The following is a 20,793-nucleotide window of genomic DNA, read 5'->3' on the forward strand; positions in this document are numbered from 1 at the left end:
CCTCACTCGGGTTGGGACGGAGTGTTAGAGTCTCCAGTGGTCCAAGGTTAGCCAACACAGGAGCAATCTTCATTCCTGACTGAAAAGATAACTATTTAAACTATTTAAAACTCTTTAAAGGGGAATAGACATGGTCTAATAGTGGAAAGTGCTGAATCATGCCAGAGCTTTGAAAGATGTCAAAATTTACCATGAAAACCATTTCAGAGAAAATGAAACGCTATCGATTATGTTATCGTGTCTGCATTTGAGATTGCATTTAACCACCCAAAATCATGAATGATCTAACTCATTAGCCTACGCCTTTAGATTTTAAATCATATCAATACAAATATCTTTACTGTACAAGTTTAACAAGATTCATTGTGATATTCAATTATATTTTCAAAACATTTTTATAATATCTAATAGTGTTGCAATACAATGGAGGAAGTTACTACAGCTATAGCCAGATTTACGTTCTAGTCTGGGTTGCACCTACAAAAGTTCAATACAACAGATGCAAGTGTGCTGTTGTCAAAATTTTGCACACCCTTCAACAGCACAAACCAGTATATTTGTTATTTTTCTGAAGACTTAGCTCATTACCAAAGTAGCAACGCTTAAAATAATAATAATGAGAATCCAGTACTACTCCACACTGTTTTGATTAAAGTGGAAACATGATCATATCTATACAGTACAGACATGGCCATGTCCTCCACCCTGAAACAGAAGTATTGGGAGGTGAAGGAAGTAATACATATTCACATCTGTGATAAAGCAGTTTCACTTAACACCATACTGCTGCATCATGTTTACTGGATAGGTGATCACAAGACTATGACTGAGTAACCTGTGCCCATTTTAAGTTGATTTAACTAGTGTCCCATTATGTTATTGTACCGGATTAGATAAAACAATAGTAACAGTCATGTCCATAAAAATCTTTCGGAGGTCATGTTACAGATGACTGGGGTTTGATCCCCCAATAGTTCAAACTCACCCTATCATTCAGTGGCTTCAGAATCCCCCACACTTCATTTTCAGTCACGTTAATCCCCAGTTCTTCCCTGGCTTCCCGCAGTGCTGTTTCCACAATGTTTCTGTCAGAGGGGTCTTGTTTTCCCCCTGGAAAACTGTACAAAAAAAAAAAAGTTCCCCAACAGAAAGTGAAATTTTCTTTAAATATGAAGACCCCATTTAAATATGGAAAGAAAAGAAAATAATGCTTATTTTCTTTTATAAAAGTAACAGTTTTAGAGTATTGCTTAACACAGAAGCAATAGCTAGTTGATGGTGTCGGTACGAGGGTACTTCAAAAAGTTCTCGGCCTCACCTGGAAACAAGGGGCGTAACTCCTGTTTTGGGGCGTAACTGTATACTATAAAAGTCTTATATGATTGTCCGCAAAAACTCAAATGAAAGAAGCAATCAAAGAAAAAAGGAGACGAACACTTTGAGCTGGCATGCTGTTGCTCCAGAACATCGTACCCGTCCACACAGCACAGGTGGCAGTGGCAGAAGCAGCCAAATGTGGCTTTGAACTCTTGCCCCATGCACCTTACTCACACGACCTGGCACCGTCTGACTTCTGTTTCCCAAACTGAAATCCCACTTGCGTGATTGCCATTTTCAGAGTGATGATGAAGTCATCCATGCTGTTGAGGAGGATCTGGGGGCTCAAGATGTGACTGCCTTCCATGAAGGGATAGCGAAGCTTGAACATTGGTGGACCAAGTGCATTGAAGTTAAAGGAGACCATGTTGAAAAATGATACAGTCTTCTGTGATGTTTTTTGGGTGAGGCTGAGAACTTTTTGAAGTACCCTCATCATGATCAACTGCAGTGGTCATTCAATCGGACTTGACGTGGAAATTAATGTGGAAGGCTGTTTTCCTGTGTTGTACTTTTCACTGTACTCTCTGTGAATGACTGACATGTTCAACCCCAAAAACATTCATTTTCATGTTCCACATGGTACAGGATAACAAAAGATGGATAGAATAAAATTTGCTATATTTTTCAGTCCAATCCACTGTGTATTTTATACCATAAAGGTGGGGTGGAAACAATGCAGGGCCCCAAGGTGCAGTTTAGCAAACATTCCTTGGGGCCAAATCCAACATACCTGACATCACCTTTGTGTTTGCCCCTCATTTTGCTGGATCTAAGGGTGAAAAGCATGGCAGGCTCTCCCCCTACTGTGCACAGAGACACGAGCACAGCTGCACAGCTCTTCTCTCTCTCCTTCTCATACAGTGCATTGTTGGACTGCAGTTGGCCTCTGCAGCGTTCCTCATTCTTGGCTGATAAACAGTCTTCAAAAGCAGCCTGCTTCGGGACTCTCCTGTGAAAACCACACACTTGGGATTTTAGAGGTCCATGATGGCCCCATCGCTCTTGACAGGAAGTCCAGAGCCCTTTACTCAACTCGTATGACTTTGTGAAGGATGTGCTCCCTGTGTGATGGCAGCTCTTCTGACTTTTACTGCTGCTGTTTAGATCTGCTCTCCACTTATCCACACAACTTCTGTGTTTGACTGTACGGTTTTCAGGCAGCAGGGACTTGTTAGTAACACCGTCCCTGAGGATGCAGTCCTCTGAAAAAGTGGAATTTGAACAATACTGTACAGAACTATTTATTTTACACACCAATGGGAAGTCAATCATGTCTGCAGGATTGATAGAGCAGCTTGTGTGAAAAAATCTTTTTCTTGCCTTTTTAAGAGTTTTTTTTGAAGCATATTTACTGTTCTTTGGCTCAGATATATAATGTTTCCTCTGTGGCCCTCTCTCACTACTGGCCATGCACAATGGCTGGGAAAGGAGGCCATTGCACACTATCTCTCCAAAATAATTCTTCCTGGAGTTGTTGAGTGTCCCAAACAGTGATCTATGGGTCCCCAGTAGGCATGCTGATGTCACAAACCGAGCACTCCTAAACATCCTGATGAAAACAAGAGACAGAATGAGTTCCAGAAGAGCCACATTTACCTAGACTATTACAATTTCTGTGTTTGCTGTGATTTTTTTTAACCTAACCTCTATCCAGCACATCTGCAGTGTTTGGGCAATTATCACAGACAAGACGTTCAACATATTTCCCTAAACTGCTGCAAGTACCGAAAACCAGTTGACTTCAAACTCGCTCACAATGGAAGGCTAAGGGTAGTTATTGGATTCTGTTAATGGATGTTTCAAATACACAACTATATTGCACAAATATGAACAATTTATTTATCAGTTGTGCTTGGATGAGGCAGACAAGGGAGAATGTCCGAACAAAGCATTTATTTTATCTCACTCTTTAAAGGAGAACTGAAGGCAAATTTTTTTATCATCAAAATTCTATTTCTCATTTTATTAAATGAATGCATTTCTGACAGCTATTTTGTCACTGCTATAGCAAGTTATGAATGTTTGAAGTATGCTACGTAATACATCAGTCCATATGTCAAAGCAACGGCCGTAAACGAGATTCGTTGAGACCTGTGCGAGACATCGTAGGACGGAAGTAAAACGTACAGCGGAAATCAAAGTGACCAACATCTGCCAACGTTGTCAAAAGATACGCGCGCCCTCTTTCGAACGCTGATGTAATCAAGCTGGAAGTTTTCCCCTGTGTCCGAAATCGCTCCCTACTCACTATATAGGGCACTATAATAGTGGGGACGCCATTTTGTAGTGCTGTCCGAAACCGTAGTGAGGATTATATGGGAAATGTGCTCAGTATAATATGTATTTATCACAAAAATACACACATGTATTTATTATTTTAAAAACCCACCAGCCGCCTGATGTGGCATGTTTTAATTGTGCGACAGTAATGACGTAAATACCAGCGCGACGGACTGGTCCTTATCCTGTCGTCTTTCCAACTCTTCTCTACCCCACGTTGGTTCAAAGTCGTATGGAATAATCTCCATCACTGATGAAGCTGGCAAATCTTGAAATTAATCTAAATTGGAATGATATGGCGATCTGGCCGCTGTGTAAACAGTTTTCAAAATGGTGGCGCTGACACTTCACATTTGACGTCTCGCACAAGTCTCATGAAGATCGCGCGGATAAGCGACGCCTGCCGTGGACCAAATGAACTATATTCAGCATGGCTAAAAAACGAAAAGGCCGATAAGTGTAATATAATATGGCAATACGAGTCATGATATAAGGTTAATAAAACCGAAAACGTAATTGAATAACACATTAAGAAATAAAGCAAGTTTAAAAATGACTTCAGTTCCCTTTAACGCTATAGGAATACAGTAAAAAGCACTTTCGGTTATTTTACATGTTCCCAGAAACATATTTATACATCAAACAACAATCAAAACCACAAAGCTATGCTGGTAATTTAACCCTCTGAACAAGTTCATCTCATCATAGTGCCTTGAAAAAGTATTCATACCCCTTGAACTTTTTCACATTTTTCCACCTCACAACCATGAACTTAAAAGTTTTTTATTGAGATTTTATGTGATAGACCAACACAGAGTAGCATATAATTGTGAAGTGAAACAAAAATGATAAAAATGGTCTTCAAAATTTTAAACAAATAAAAATCTGAAAAATGTGGTGTGCATTAGTATTCAGCCCCCTGCACTCTGATATCTCTAAATACAATCCAGTGCAATCAATTGCCTTCAGAAGTCATCTAATTAGTTAATAGAGTCCCACTGTGTGTAATTTACTCTCAGCATAAATACACTTGTTCTGTGAAGGCCTCAGTGGGTTGTTAGAGAACACTGAAGAACAAACAGCATCATGAAGACCAAAGAACTCACCAGACAGGTCAGGGATAAAGTTCTGGAGAAGTTTAAAGCAGGGTTAGGTTATTAAAAAATATCCCAAGCTCTGAACATCTCAAGAAGCACTGTTCAATCCATCATTCAAAAATGGAAAAAGTATGGCACAACTGCAAACCTACCAAGACATGGCCGTCCACCTAAACTGACAGAGCGAGCAAGGAGAGCACTGGTCAGAGAAGCAGCCAAGAGGCCCATGATCACTCTGGAGGAGCTGCAGAAATCCACAGCTCAGGTGGGAGAATCTGTGCACAGGACAACTATAAGTCGTACACTCCACAAATCTGGCCTTTTTGGAAGAGTGGCGAGAAGAAAGCCATTGTTGAAAGACAGGCATAAGAAGTCCCGTTTGCAGTTTGCCAGAAGCCATGTAGGGGACACAGCATACATGTGGAAGAAGGTGCTTTGGTCAGATGAGACCAAAGTTGAACTTTTTGGCCTAAAGCACTATGTGTGGCGGAAAACTAACACTGCTCATCACCCTGCACACACCATCCCCACTGTGAAACATGATGGTGGCAGCATCATGCTATGGGGATGCTTTTCTTCAGCAGGGACAGGGAAGCTGGTCAGAGTTGATGGGAAGAGGGATGGAGCTAAATACAGGGCAATCCTGGAAGAAAACCTGTTGGAGGCTGCAAAAGACTTGAGACTGGGAAGGAGATTCATCTTCCAGCAAGACCAGTACCGGTTCACCCAATACACACACTATGCACGTTGCGTAGGGCCCCGCAAACTCATAGAGGCCCCGTGGGAAAAACAAAACAAAATGTGACGACGTGACCGTCCATCGCGCTGCTCGCGCACGTCAGATTCCCAGTGCATGTGCATCAACCTAGCAAGATGAAGTGAAGTGGAGTTATCCCTCGGGGAGTGAAAAAAGGAAAAAGAAACTGCATGAAAATGAACAGCGGGAACAGCAGTCAAGTAACTCTCCTCTCCAGGTGGGAGAGTGGGAGGGACGGGGCTAGTCGGTGTTTGACCTACATAACAGGGCGGTGAGCCCTGGGTGAACCCTGGACGGTCTCCGTGTGCGTCTTGCTGGCTTCTACAATTTAAGTGTTATATCAATCATTCTGAGTGTAGTTACAACTGCACTTATAGAAAATGGAAAGTAATGGATAAATATTTACTACGATTGAGTTTTGTTTGCTTGGATAGCCCACAGGCAAATATAGATGCAGATATATTAGTGAATAAATAAAACTCGTGAAATATTATGACAATGGTGCTAAATAGGCTAAATAATAATCTAAATCACCTACATTTTAAGTACAGTATCTGAAGGTAAAACAAGTGCAGCCAATGTGATGGAGCTGAATTAATAGTAGCCTTATCTATATTTTACAGATGCTATGATTAAGTTTCTAACAAGCAGCACAGAGTCCAGCCAGTCAGCCAGTGGAGGGACAGAACCAGATAGGACAAGCACAGATGAGCCACCGTCAACCAGCACAGATGAGTCATATGCAGCTGCCTCAGCCAGTACAAGCAGCAGCACAGGTCCAGTACAGCCACCGTTGTCAAGTACAGACACGGGAAGAACAGGCAGCCTCGGCCACTATTCACACAACCACGTGTGCACAGCAAGCATCAGAAGCTAGCTCAGACCCTAAAGCAACAGTCTCTGCTCCACCAAATGATCCAGCAGACTGGCCCCCAGTCTTAACGGACTGTATGCGCAGAGGTCCATTCAAGCCAGGAGTAGGTTTTTCTTACCCCAAATACAAGTCCAGAAGAGGACCTACCATCAGCTAATATTAGGGCTGTAACGATATGCGTATCGAAATCGCGATACGCAGAGCCACGATCCGTATCGCGATACAAGAAGGCAGAATCGCGGTACACCCTTTCAAACTTCTCCTCAGCCCAAAAACAGAGGCGCTTCCAAACTTCAATTTATGAATACTTTACTTTTTATTTAAATTACATTTTAAACTTACTTAAATTACTTTTATTTTTTTATATCTATTAGTAAGTCGTTTTTTCGCCGACCTGCGACAATCTTCTGCGAGTCATGCAACGTCCACACTCGCCACTGGCAGAGCATTCATTTCTTTTAAGCGGTCGCCATTCTGGTTGCGACGCGGGGAGCGAATCTGTAAGCAAGCAGCTCATTGGCTGGCTAGGTGTGCCACAAGCCAATCACAATCACTTGACCAGAAAGGCATGCAGTGTTGCCAGATTGGGCAGGTTTAGGTGCTTTTTGGCTGGTTTTGAACATATTTTGGGGTGGAAAACGTTAGCAATATCTGGCAACACTGAAGGCATGTCTGCTTGGGCGGAAGCCTTCTGCGGCAGTTACATTTTGACACGCGAGCAACGTTTCACCATAAAAATTCCGTAATTTCCATCTGTTTTCCGCGATCACAGAAAATCACTGGCCCTATGAGAGTGAGACAGTGAGAGAGCCACCCCCCCCAAAAAAAATCTTAACGGATTTACACGATTTGGAAAAATGACTTTCAGAACCGAAAAAAACAGAGCTTCCGGCTCAACAGTATTATTTTGAGAAATAAAACAATCTTTGGATATACATTTGTTCATTTTTGCATACATATTACTCATTCTCTGCAGTGGTCTGAATTATTTGTTATTAAATAGTTAATGTAAGTAAATGTTAATAAGTCAGATTTACTACTTTAAAAAAACATTAAAAAAAAAAATCGTGGGCGTATTGAATCGTGGGTCAAAAATCGCGATACGAATCGAATCGTGAGTTGGGTGTATCGTTACAGCCCTAGCTAATATGACTGCCTTTGAGCTGCTTTCTTTCCTTTGTGAGAAAAATCTGGAGGAACTCTATCCTAACCTTTGGATAGCCCTGAGAATTGCTGTCACTCTGCCTGTGACAGTTGCCTCAGCTGAGAGGAGCTTCAGCAAGTTAAAAATGATCAAAAACTATCTGAGATCTTCCATGTCCCAGGAACGTCTGAGTGGTTTGGCCATCATGAGCATCAACCATGATGTGGGGAAGCAAATATCATATGACGACATTATTGATGATTTTGCATCCAGAAAGTGCAGAAAGGGACATTTTTAATGGTGAGTAATTTGTTACACATTTAGTTCGATTTGATTTGGTCTGTATTTATTTGGAGTTAGACCAACAGGTGGCAACACTAGTGCAATATGTTTAAAGGGGGGGGGGATGAGTGGAAGCACTGGGTGTCAGGTGCGACTGTTGAACATTTTGGGGTTCAGTTAAGAGGGCCCCTTAGCAGAATTTTGCCTAGGGCCCCATGGAGGTCTGAACTGGCTCTGAGCAAGACAATGACCCTAAACATACAGCCAGAGCTACAGTGGAATGGTTTAGATCAAAGAATATTCATGTGTTAGAATGGCCCAGTCAAAGTCCAGACCTAAATCCCATTGGGCATCTGTGGCAAGACTTGAAAATTGCTGTTCACAGACGCTCTCCATCCAATCTGGCTGAGCTTGAGCTATTTTGCAAAGAAGAATGAGCAAAAATTTCAGTGGTGTCTAGATGTGCAAAGCTGATAGAGACATACCACAAAAGACTTGCAGCTGTAATTGCAGCAAAAGGTGGCTCTACAAAAGTATTGACGCAGGGGGGCTGAATACTAATGCACATCACATTTTTCAGGTTTTTATTTGTTTAAAATTTTGAAGACCATTTATCATTTTCATTTCACTTCACAATTATATGCTACTCTGTGTTGGTCTATCACAGACCTGGGCATTTTACGGCCCGCGGGCCGCATCCGGCCCATTGGTTCATTCTGACCGGTCCGCGTAAGGTTAATTAGAAATTACAAAATAAACGTATTTTCTAATTTTACCTCATGCATGGACTGAATGTGCATTGCTTTTATTTTGAAGTCGTGTTCAACAAAAACGCAATGCGCAAGACATGAGCATGACATGAAATCCCACGAAACCTAATCCTGCGATAACTACTTCCGTAATTTGTCCAGACCAACCACAAACTTGTACGTCATCCTTCAAACGGTCCAGCCAATCACAGTGTGACGTCACTAGCAGGCGCCGGAGCCAATCTGTAGATCTGATACCTACACCGAATCGAAGTTGTTGCGAGCAGATCACAAGAAGACTTTAGTCCCCAAAATGTCCGCAAAAAGAAGAAAGGTAGATGCCAAATGCAGGGCTTTCAACAAAACATGGACTGCTAAGTATTTATTTACTGAAGTCAGAGATGAAGCCGTGTGTTTAGTTTGCGGAGAGCAGATCGCAGTGTTCAAAGACTACAATTTGAGTCGGCATTACCAAATGAAAACACCAAATGAGGTGATTAGACTACAAATGTGGGCATCATTATTATAATATGATGTATCTTGCTTGATATTTGGAGTAGAAAGACAATATTGTGATGTCTTTATTGTGTTTTGGGGTGAATGTGACTGAAAAAAATGGTACAAACATTCACATTTTGTTAACCATTGTTTTGGGAAATTTGATTGAATAAATGACATTTTTTGTAAGGCAACCTCGTTTTTTCCATACTCTTACCAGTCTTAGCAGCTTGTAAAAACAATGTTATTTATTGCTTTATATAAAGAAATACAATTAATATTATGCAGAATTTAGTTCAGCCTTTTGGTCCGGCCCTCCACAAAATTTTCTGTTTCTCATGTGGCCCCATGGAAAAAATAATTGCCCTCCCCTGGTCTATCACATAAAATCTCAATAAAAAATTAAGTTCATGGTTGTAAGATGGAAAAATGTGAAAAAGTTCAAGGGGTATGAATACTTTTTCAAGGCACTGTATCTCTAGCCGCTTTATCCTGTTCTACAGGGTCGCAGGCAAGCTGGAGCCTATCCCAGCTGACTACGGGCGAAAGGCAGGGTACACCCTGGACAAGTCGCCAGGTCATCACAGGGCTGACACACAGACACAGACAACCATTCACACTCACACCTACGGTCAATTTAGAGTCACCAGTTAACCTAACCTGCATGTCTTTGGACTGTGGGGGAAACCGGAGCACCCGGAGGAAACCCACGTGGACACGGGGAGAACATGCAAACTCCACACAGAAAGGCCCTCGCCGGCCACGGGGCTCAAACCCGGACCTTCTTGCTGTGAGGTGACAGCGCTAACCACTACACCACCGTGCCACCCTTCTGAACAAGTTATATAGCTTAATTAATAAATGCCACTGATTGATAAAGCATTTTGCAAAAGACACATTTAACTTTAACATCTCCTGACTTTAATTTTATTGATAACTGCCCTTAGACTTCTATTGTAAGTTATTTCAAGTTAAGAGCTTCTGCTTCTAAGAAAATATAAAATGTGTCTGCAGTACTCTCGCATATGCTACAGAGTTTAGGTTGAAAAATCCTAGAGCATTTCTTTAAAACAATACACTTAACATTAGTCACTGCTACCGTGTTAACGCTACAACATATGGATGCTTAGCAATAATACTAAGAAGCATTTGGCTATAAGGCACAGGTTTACAACCCTGATCATGGATTATTCTCAGTCCTGCACATTTCAATAACATGCCTGTTTCGACGAATTACCTATTTAAAGGCCTTTCTTCAGAAGTCCATGTGTTAGACCAGGGAAAATATGGTGGACATGGAAGTAGCCCAAAACCAGGGTTGAGAACCTGTACTATAAGGGATCACATTGGGATCTGTGAAAATAAAACTCTGAAATGTTAAAGAACATGTAATTAATACAGTAATTAGTTAAATAGTTGAGTCAGGACAGAATGGTTAGCGCTGTCGCCTCACAGCAAGGAGGTTCTGGGTTCAAGCCCAGTGGCCGACAGGGGGCTTTTCTGTGTGGAGCATGCATGTTCTCGCCGTGTCCGTGTAGGTTTCCCCCACAGTCCAAAGACATGCGGTTAGGTTAACTGGCTACTCTAAATTGTCCATAGGTGTGAATGGTTGTTTTCCAAGCTCAGAAATGTGGCAGGAAGGGCATCCAGTGTAAAACTATGCTACAATTAATATGACATGTGGATCAATAGGGTTGTTTGTTTTATCTGTAACTGCTTATCCCGTGTGGGGTTGCGGGAGGCAAGCTGGAGCCTATCCCAGCTGACCATGGGCGAGAGGTAGGGTACACCCTGGACAAGTCGCCAGCTCATCACAGGGCTGATATCATCATCATCATCGTCCTTCCCTCTAGGCGCAATTACTTGGCCTTGGGGTGCTTCTGGCTGAATACATTATTCAGCAGTTGCTTGAATTTGTCTCTATCCATCATACTCCTTCTGGCCTGCTCAGCATCGATGTTAAGCAGCCTATCCACTTTGTTCCATATCTTTCTTGGATTACGTATATCAAACATCACCTGTTTCTGGGGTTCGTTGTTTTCCAGCCAGCATACGTGACCAATATATTTAAGGTGTTGCAAATGGCAGAAGTCTCGAATCGGGAGTGTCTTGGTTATATCCTGTAGTTGTTTATTAGAGATCTTAAAGCTGCAGTCAATGTCACCCTCTACTTGTGTTTTCGAGTCCTTATCTTTCTAACGATCAACCTTCGGAACATTCTTACGTTCAAAGCCTCCACGGACCATTTTTCTAAGAAAACCATGCCACATCACTTCCACCTTATTGAGCTCATACTCTGACATTTCCCATGCTTGGACACTATAGAGAAGGCGTGATCTTATACACGTGGTCAAGAATTTAACTCTAGTCGCCAGCTTTATGCTTTTGTCAGTTAATACATGCCTTAATTCGTTCCACTTCTGGAATGCTGCACCAATTCTTGCATGGACGAAGGATGCGGTGAGCTCAGAGTTTGTAATAGTATATCCTAGATACTTGAAGTTTCTAACATTCTTTATCTTGTTTTCTCCAAGAGTAATCAAACTCTCCTGTTGCCAGGGCTCTACAGTGCGCACATTTCACTCGCATTTGCGAGCGAATTTTTTGGCATGCGAACGACGAAAAAAAAAAAAAACGCGCATTCGTGCAAGGGCTTCTTGCGGCCAACAATTTAGGAAAGCACTGAGCACAGACGCGACGAGTTTAGCATTCTAAAATGTATCAAACGTTAAACTGCAAAGTATGTAAATCCAGTGCTGGATAGCCTACCTAATATCATTTTTTACACTAGAGACAAGAAAATTACATCAATGTGTTCATCAGAGCCTTGTAGTGCTCAATGTGAAAGAATTTTGTGAATATCTCCTTCCATTTTCGTGTAAATTCCCGTTGTTTGGTGGGAGCACTCTGAGAAAATCCTTCACTTTCTGTGTGCTACTCTGTCTCTCTGCTCACAGCACGCGGGTGGGGGAGGGGCTGCTCGCTCTCCCTCACGCACACATGAGGGAGGGGCTGCTCGCTCTCTTTCACGCACACAGGAGGGAGGGGCTGCTCGCTCTCTCTCACGCACACAGGAGGGAGGGGCTGCTCGCTCTCAGAGAGACACAGGCTTGTAGCATCATGGCAGTGTAATGAATAACGGCCTGTATTGTTGTGTGTGTGTTCTGCCTGCGCCTTGGTCCCTGTCTGTAGTTGCGTGCATTGCCTCTGTCTCACACTGCGGTGGTTCCTACGGTAGCCGGGGGGGAGGAGTGAAAAAGTTACATTTTTTTTTGCCGTTCTGCCATGCTAGTGCGTTTTACCGGGACATGAGATTTCAGCATTTTTATTCTTCTCGGTCTGTAGCTTGAATAAGTTTAGGCTACTGAATAACACTTTCAGTTAAAGTTGAGTCTGGTGCTTTTGTCCTGACGCTACAATAGCCTACTATCACAATAAATATCCCCCGTAACATTTCCCGTTTTCTACTCATCTTTCTGTGATTGCCCCCTTTCCCACGGTTGCATGTTGTGGGTGTGGCATAAGGTGGGAAAAGTGCTTTTTAGGGATTCATCAGATCATTCAGCTAAAAGATAACAGAGCTGGTTCAGACCGAGCTGAGAAATATATTCGCTATGCAGAGAATAACGGCGTTTTTTAAAAGCAATGATGGTGGAAACAAGAATAAAAGAACGGACGAGGAAGAAAGTGTAGTGAAGAAAGCTAGAATGACGGGAGAAGGTGCGGGAAAATTATATAATTAAAGCCGCAAGCGGCCTTGACGGGCCCTCGCGCCAGCGGCCAAGGGGGGCGGGGGCATGCGTCCCCGCGAAATACCTTCCACAGCTTCTTCGGCAAGAGACATTACCACAAGGTAGTGGTGTGAAGGAAAAGCATTATGGAATTATTTACCAAAAACCCGTGTTGGAGCAATTGCGTCGGCCAAAAACAGCGCCCCCCATGGACGAAAATTCCCAAAATGTGGTATACATGACATGGGAGGTAGTAAGAGGGTGGCCGTGAAGTTTGACCAAATTTGAGGAAAGAGTGGATTTTTTGCCCAAAAATAGCGCCCCCAGTGGCGAAATATCACAGAAATTGGGTAACATGTCAGAAGCCCAATGAGTGATTTGCGTGTGAAGTATGAGCAGTTTTGAGCAATTAGAAGATTTGTTATGAATTATTAAGCATGTAAAATTTTGCAGTGAAAATTGATTGACGTATAACTTCTGAACGGTTTATGCTACGTGAAACGTATTTAGAAACTTTTGTCAGCCATGTCTGTAGATCATGTGTATCAATTTTGGTGACATTCCTATGAACGGTCTAGGAGGAGTTGCGCCGTGTTCGTGGCCATGCATTTCGCACAAAAGTGAAATTACCTCACTTCCTGTTGGGCGTGGCTAATGCATTGGCATTACATTTTTGTCCGGCTTACTGAGATACATATGCGTACCAAATGGCATGCCACTACTACAAACTACATGGCAACCAGGCACCTTAATGCGGGAGGCCAAAATCACAACGAGTTAGGGGGCGCTATAGAGGCCCTGAGGCCCGCCTGGATCTGGGCTTCTGGTTCTCAGTAGCGGTGGCAGTCTAAGAAAAAGGAGCCAAATTTCGTGCGTTGTCGACCATGGCAAGCGCCCCAATAAGGGTCTTGTAAAGAGTTTGCTTGGCAAGTTTGACAGATCAGAAGCTGCAATATCATTTTCGCCATAACCAGCACCCCCAGGGGCGAAAGTGCACAAAATTTGGTGTAGATGTCAGGTGAGCTATGAAGAGTTTGCGTATGAAGTTTGATGGCAATTGAGTAAATAGAAGATGAGATATAGATTTTTGAAGAATAAATTTTTTGGTTTTTCCCATGTCAGTAGGTGGCGCTATGCTGTACATGAGCGATTATGAGTTGGAAAAATAAGTGTCTACAACAGCAACGTACTATCACAAGGTAGTGGTGTGAAGGAAAAGCATTATGGAATTATTTACCAAAAACCCGTTTTGGAGCAATTGCGTCGGCCAAAAACAGCGCCCCCCATGGACGAAAATTTCCAAAATGTGGTATACATGACATGGGAGGTAGTAAGAGGGTGGCCGTGAAGTTTGACCAAATTTGAGGAAAGAATGGAATTTTTGCCCAAAAATAGCGCCCCCAGTGGCGAAATATCACAGAAATTGGGTAACATGTCAGAAGCCCAATGAGTGATTTGCGTGTGAAGTATGAGCAGTTTTGAGCAATCAGAAGATTTGTTATGAATTTTTAAGCATGTAAAATTTTGCATCGAAAATTGATTGACGTATAACTTCTGAACGGTTTATCCTACGTGAAACGTATTTAGTAACTTTTGTCAGCCATGTCTGTAGATGATGTGTATCAATTTTGGTGACATTCCTATGAACGGTCAAGGAGGAGTTGCGCCGTCTTCGTGGCCATGCATTTCGCACAAAAGTCAAATTACCTCACGTCCTGTTGGGCGTGGCTAATGCATTGGCATTACATTTTTGTCCGGCTTAGTGAGATACATATGCGTACGAAATGGCATGCCACTACTACAAACTACATGGCACCCAGGCACCTTAATGCAGGAGGCCAAAATCACAACGACTTAGGGGGCGCTATAGAGGCCCTGAGCCCCGGCCAAGTTTGGGCTTCTGGTTCTGAGTAGCGGTGGCAATTCTCGGAACTGGTGCCAAATTTCGTGCGTTTTCGCCCATGGCAAGCTCCCCGAAAATGGCCCAACAGCGGAGAAAAATAAAGAAGAAGAAGAAGAAGAAGAAGACGGAAGAATAATAAAGCCGCAAGCGGCCTCGACGGGCCCTCGCGCCAGCGGCCAAGGGGGGCGGGGGCATGCGTCCCCGCGAAATACCGTAAAGAGTTTGCTTGCCAAGTTTGACAAATCAGAAGCTGCAATATCATTTTTGCCATAAACAGCACCCCCAGGGGCGAAAGTGCACAAAATTTGGCGGATATGTCAGGTGAGCTGTAAAGAGTTTGCGTATGAAGTTTGATGACAATTGAGTAAATAGAAGATGAGATATAGATTTTTGAAGAATAAATTTTTTGGTTTTTCCCATGTCAGGAGGTGGCGCTATGCTGTACATGAGCGATTATGAGTTGGAAAAATAAGTGTCTACAACAGCAACGTACTATCACAAGGTAGTGGAGTGAAGGAAAAGCACTATGGAATTATTTACCAAAAACCCGTTTTGGAGCAATTGCGTCGGCCAAAAACAGCGCCCCCCATGGACAAAAATTCCCAAAATGTGGTATACATGACATGGGACGTAGTAAGAGGGTGGCCGTGAAGTTTGACCAAATTAGAGGAAAGATTCGATTTTTTTGCCCCAAAATAGCGCCCCCAGTGGCGAAATATAACAGAAATTGGGTACCATGTCAGAAGCCCAATGAGTGATTTGCGTGTGAAGTATGAGCAGTTTTGAGCAATCAGAAGATTTGTTATGAATTTTTAAGCATGTAAAATTTTGCATCGAAAATTGATTGACGTATAACTTCTGAACGGTTTATCCGATGTGAAACATATTTAGTAACTTTTGTCAGCCATGTCTGTAGATGATGTGTATCAATGTTGGTGACATTCCTATGAACGGTCTAGGAGGAGTTGCGCCGTCTTCGTGGCCATGCATTTCGCACAAAAGTGAAATTACCTCACTTCCTGGTGGGCGTGGCTAATGCATTGGCATTACATTTTTGTCCAGCTTAGTGAGATACATATGCGTACCAAATGGCATGCCACTACTACAAACTACATGGCAACCAGGCACCTTAATGCGGGAGGCCAAAATCACAACGAGTTAGGGGGCGCTATAGAGGCCCTGAGGCCCGCCTGGATCTGGGCTTCTGGTTCTCAGTAGCAGTGGCAGTCTAAGAAAAAGGAGCCAAATTTCGTGCGTTGTCGACCATGGCAAGCGCCCCAATAAGGGTCTTGTAAAGAGTTTGCTTGCCAAGTTTGACAAATCAGAAGCTGCAATATCATTTCCGCCATAACCAGCACCCCCAGGGGCGAAAGTGCACAAAATTTGGCGTACATGTCAGGTGAGCTATGAAGAGTTTGTGTATGAAGTTTGATGAAAATTGAGTAAATAGAAGATGAGATATAGATTTTTGAAGAATAAATTTTTTGGTTTTTCCCATGTCAGTAGGTGGCGCTATGCTGTACATGAGCGATTATGAGTTGGAAAAATAAGTGTCTACAACAGCAACGCACTATCACAAGGTAGTGGTGTGAAGGAAAAGCATTATGGAATTATTTACCAAAAACCCGTTTTGGAGAAATAGCGTCGGCCAAAACAGCGCCCCCCATGGACGAAAAGTCCCAAAATGTGGTATACATGACATGGGAGGTAGTAAGAGGGTGGCCGTGAAGTTTGACCAAATTTGAGGAAAGATTGGAATTTTTGCCCAAAAATAGCGCCCCCAGTGGCGAAATATCACAGAAATTGGGTAACATGTCAGAAGCCCAATGAGTGATTTGCGTGTGAAGTATGAGCAGTTTTGAGCAATAAGAAGATTTGTTATGAATTTTTAAGCATGTAAAATTTTGCATCGAAAATTGATTGACGTATAACTTCTGAACGGTTTATCCTACGTGAAACGTATTTAGTAACTTTTGTCAGCCATGTCTGTAGATGATGTGTATCAATTTTGGTGACATTCCTATGAACGGTCTAGGAGGAGTTGCGCCGTCTTCGTGGCCATGCGTTTCGCACAAAAGTGAAATTACCTCACGTCCTGTTGGGCGTGGCTAATGCATTGGCATTACATTTTTGTCCGGCTTAGTGCGATACATATGCGTACCAAATGGCATGCCACTACTACAAACTACATGGCAACCAGGCACCTTAATGCGGGAGACCAAAATCACAATGACTTAGGGGGCGCTATAGAGGCCCTGAGCCCCGGCCAAGTTTGGGCTTTTGGTTCTGAGTAGCGGTGGCAATTCTCGGAACTGGTGCCAAATTTCGTGCGTTTTCGCCCATGGCAAGCGCCCCGAAAATGGCCCAACAGCGGAGAAAAATAAAGAAGAAGAAGAAGACGGAAGAATAATTAAAGCCGCAAGCGGCCTCGACGGGCCCTCGCGCCAGCGGCCAAGGGGGGCGGGGGCATGCGTCCCCGCGAAATACCTTCCACAGCTTCTTTGGCAAGAGACATTACTCCCACAATGGTGACAAAGCACAGAATTGGACACAGAGTACACGGTGCACTGAGATGTTGTCATGGACAGAACATTTTATGCCATGGCTTCCCAACCAAATTAATGTATTTACCTCATCAGTCACCAAGCTATAGCTACATAGGATTGTCTTCTGTTAGACATCTATTAGTCTGTATGTAACGCTACAACACTTGCTCCCGACTGCCTACCCATTCCCCACAAGTCATGTGTGTTAAAGGCAACCAAAACAACATACTCCTGGTGCCTCATGATTGTAAACACCTCTCCTGCAACTGCTACAGTGCAATGAGCGCCCCCAGTGGTCCACAAGTCATGTGTGTTTAAGGCAACCAAAACAACATACTCCTGGTGCCTCATGATTGTAAACACCTCTCCTGCAACTGCTACAGCGCAATGAGCGCCCCCAGTGGTGAAAGTGCACCAAATTTGGTATACATGTCAAGGGACCTATGAAGAGTTGTTTTGTAAAGTTTGATCAAGTTTGACCAATCAGAAGCCGAGATATAAATTGTTGCCTGAAAACAGCGCCCCCAGTGGCAAAAGTTCACAAAATTTGGCACATATGTCAGGTGACCTGTTAAGAGTGTGCGTATCAAGTTTGATCAAGATTGAGAAAATAGAAGATGAGATATTGATTTTTGAAGAATAAATTTTTTGGTTTCTCCCATGTCAGTAGGTGGTGCTATGCTACAACACTTGCTCCCGACTGCCTACCCATTCCCCACAAGTCATGTGTGTTTAAGGCAACCAAAACAACATACTCCTGGTGCCTCATGATTGTAAACACCTCTCCTGCAACTGCTACAGTGCAATGAGCGCCCCCAGTGGTCCACAAGTCATGTGTGTTTAAGGCAACCAAAACAACATACTCCTGGTGCCTCATGATTGTAAACACCTCTCCTGCAACTGCTACAGCGCAATGAGCGCCCCCAGTGGTGAAAGTTCACCAAATTTGGTATACATGTCAAGGGACCTATGAAGAGTTGTTTTGTAAAGTTTGATCAAGTTTGACCAATCAGAAGCCGAGATATAAATTGTTGCCTGAAAACAGCGCCCCCAGTGGCAAAAGTTCACAAAATTTGGCACATATGTCAGGTGACCTGTTAGGAGTGTGCGTATCAAGTTTGATCAAGATTGAGAAAATAGAAGATGAGATATTGATTTTTGAAGAATAAATTTTTGGTTTCTCCCATGTCAGTAGGTGGCGCTATGCTGCACATGAGCGATTATGAGTTGGAAAAATAAGTGTCTACAACAGGAACGTACTATCAGAAGGTAGTGGTGTGAAGGAGAAGCATTATGGAATTATTTACCAAAAACCTGTTTTGGAGCAATTGCGTTGGCCAAAAACAGCGCCCCCCATGGACGAAAATTCCCAAAATGAGGTGTACATGACATGGGAGGTAGTAAGAGGGTGGCCGTGAAGTTTGACCAAATTTGAGGAAAGATTGGATTTTTTGCCCAAAAATAGCGCCCCCAGTGGCGAAATATCACAGAAATTGGGTAACATGTCAGATGCCCAATGAGTGATTTGCGTGTGAAGTATGAGCAGTTTTGAGCAATTTGAAGATATGTTATGAATTTTTAAGCATGTAAAATTTTGCATTGAAAATTGATTGACGTATAACTTCTGAACGGTTTATTCTATGTGAAACGTATTTAGGAACTTTTGTCAGCCATGTCTGTAGATGATGTGTATCAATTTTGGTGACATTCCTATGAACGGTCTAGGAGGAGTTGCGCCGTTTTCGTGGCCATGCATTTCGCACAAAAGTGAAATTACCTTACTTCCTGTTGGGCGTGGCTAATGCATTGGCATTACATTTTTGTCCGGCTTAGTGAGATACATATGCGTACCAAATGGCATGCCACTACTACAAACTACATGACAACCAGGCACCTTAATGCGGGAGGCCAAAATCACAATGAGTTAGGGGGCGCTATAGAGGCCCTGAGGCCCGCCTGGATCTGGGCTTCTGGTTCTCAGTAGCGGTGGGAGTCTAAGAAAAAGGAGCCAAATTTCGTGCGATGTCGACCATGGCAAGCGCCCCAAAAAGGGTCTTGTAAAGAGTTTGCTTGCCAAGTTTGACAAATCAGAAGCTGCAATATCATTTCTGCCATAACCCGCACCCCCAGGGGCGAAAGTGCACAAAATTTGGCGTACATGTCAGGTGAGCTATGCAGAGTTTGCTTATGAAGTTTGATGACAATTGAGTAAACAGAAGATGAGATATAGATTTTTGAAGAATAAATTTTTTGGTTTTTCCCATGTCAGTAGGTGGCGCTATGCTGTACATGAGTGATTATGAGATGGAAAAATAAGTGTCCACAACAGCAACGCACTATCACAAGGTAGTGGTGTAAAGGAAAAGCATTATGGAATAATTTACCAAAAACACGTTTTGGAGAAATTGCGTCGGCCAAAAACAGCGCCCCCCATGGACGAAAATTCCCAAAATGTGGTATACATGACATGGGAGGTAGTAAGAGGGTGGCCGTGAAGTTTGACCAAATTTGAGGAAAGATTGGATTTTTTGCCCAAAAATAGCGCCCCCAGTGGCGAAATATCACAGAAATTGGGTAACATGTCAGAAGCCCAATGAGTGATTAGCGTGTGAAGTATGAGCAGTGTTGAGCAATTAGAAGATTTGTTATGAATTTTTTAGCATGTAAAATTTTGAAGTGAAAATTGATTGACGTATAACTTCTGAACGGTTAATGCAACGTGAAACGTATTTAGTAACTTTTGTCAGCCATGTCTGTAGATGATGTGTATCAATTTTGGTGACATTCCTATGAACGGTCTAGGAGGAGTTGCGCCGTCTTCGTGGCCATGCATTTCACACAAAAGTGAAATTACCTCACTTCCTGTGGGGCGTGGCTAATGCATTGGCATTACATTTTTGTCCGGCTTAGTGAGATACATATGCGTACCAAATGGCATGCCACTACTACAAACTATATGGCAACCAGGCACCTTAATGCGGGAGGCCAAAATCACAACGACTTAGGGGGCGCTATAGAGGCCCTGAGCCCCGGCCAAGTGTGGGCTTTTGGTTCTGAGTAGCGGTGGCAATTCTCGGAAGTGGCGCCAAATTTCGCGCGTTTTCGCCCATGGCAAGCGCCCCGAAAATGGCCCAATAGCGGAGAAAAATAAAGAAGAAGAATAATTAAAGCCGCAAGCGGCCTCGACGGGCCCTCGCGCCAGCGGCCAAGGTGGGCGGGGGCATGCGTCCCCACGAAATACCTTCCACAGCTTCTTTGGCAAGAGACATTACTCCCACAATGGTGACAAAGCACAGAATTGGACACAGAGTACACGGTGCGCTGAGATGTTGTCATGGACAGAACATTTTATGCCATGGCTTCCCAACCAAATTAATGTATTTACCTCATCAGTCACCAAGCTATAGCTACATAGGATTGTCTTCTGTTAGACATCTATTAGTCTGTATGTAACGCTACAACACTTGCTCCCGACTGCCTACCCATTCCCCACAAGTCATGTGTGTTTAAGGCAACCAAAACAACATACTCCTGGTGCCTCATGATTGTAAA

The 20,793-nt window shown here is 43.1% G+C and overlaps 2 protein-coding genes across 4 annotated transcripts in view; one reads left to right on the top strand and one right to left on the bottom strand.

Annotated features, from left to right (window-relative positions):
- Positions 1–20,793, bottom strand: part of nudt8 (nudix (nucleoside diphosphate linked moiety X)-type motif 8) — a 29,094-nt gene that overhangs the window by 690 nt on the left and 7,611 nt on the right. Inside the window, exons 2-5 of one of the 2 annotated variants that reach the window (XM_060944133.1) lie at positions 10,299–10,414; positions 2,111–2,929; positions 986–1,118; positions 2–79 (exon numbers count right to left, since the gene is read on the bottom strand). In XM_060944133.1, coding sequence (XP_060800116.1) covers positions 2–79; positions 986–1,118; positions 2,111–2,928 — 1,029 coding nt within the window. In that variant the 5' untranslated portion in view covers position 2,929; positions 10,299–10,414. The remainder of the gene's footprint in view (position 1; positions 80–985; positions 1,119–2,110; positions 2,930–10,298; positions 10,415–20,793) is intronic. The other variant, XM_060944134.1, reaches the window with a different exon arrangement.
- Positions 7,539–20,793, top strand: part of ftr86 (finTRIM family, member 86) — a 39,136-nt gene continuing 25,881 nt past the window's right edge. Inside the window, exon 1 of one of the 2 annotated variants that reach the window (XM_060944132.1) lies at positions 7,539–7,832. In XM_060944132.1, the coding sequence (XP_060800115.1) occupies positions 7,830–7,832 (3 nt within the window). In that variant the 5' untranslated portion in view covers positions 7,539–7,829. The remainder of the gene's footprint in view (positions 7,833–20,793) is intronic. The other variant, XM_060944131.1, reaches the window with a different exon arrangement.

Source organism: Neoarius graeffei, chromosome 17 (assembly GCF_027579695.1).
Source record: "Neoarius graeffei isolate fNeoGra1 chromosome 17, fNeoGra1.pri, whole genome shotgun sequence".
Taxonomy (NCBI): domain Eukaryota; kingdom Metazoa; phylum Chordata; class Actinopteri; order Siluriformes; family Ariidae; genus Neoarius; species Neoarius graeffei.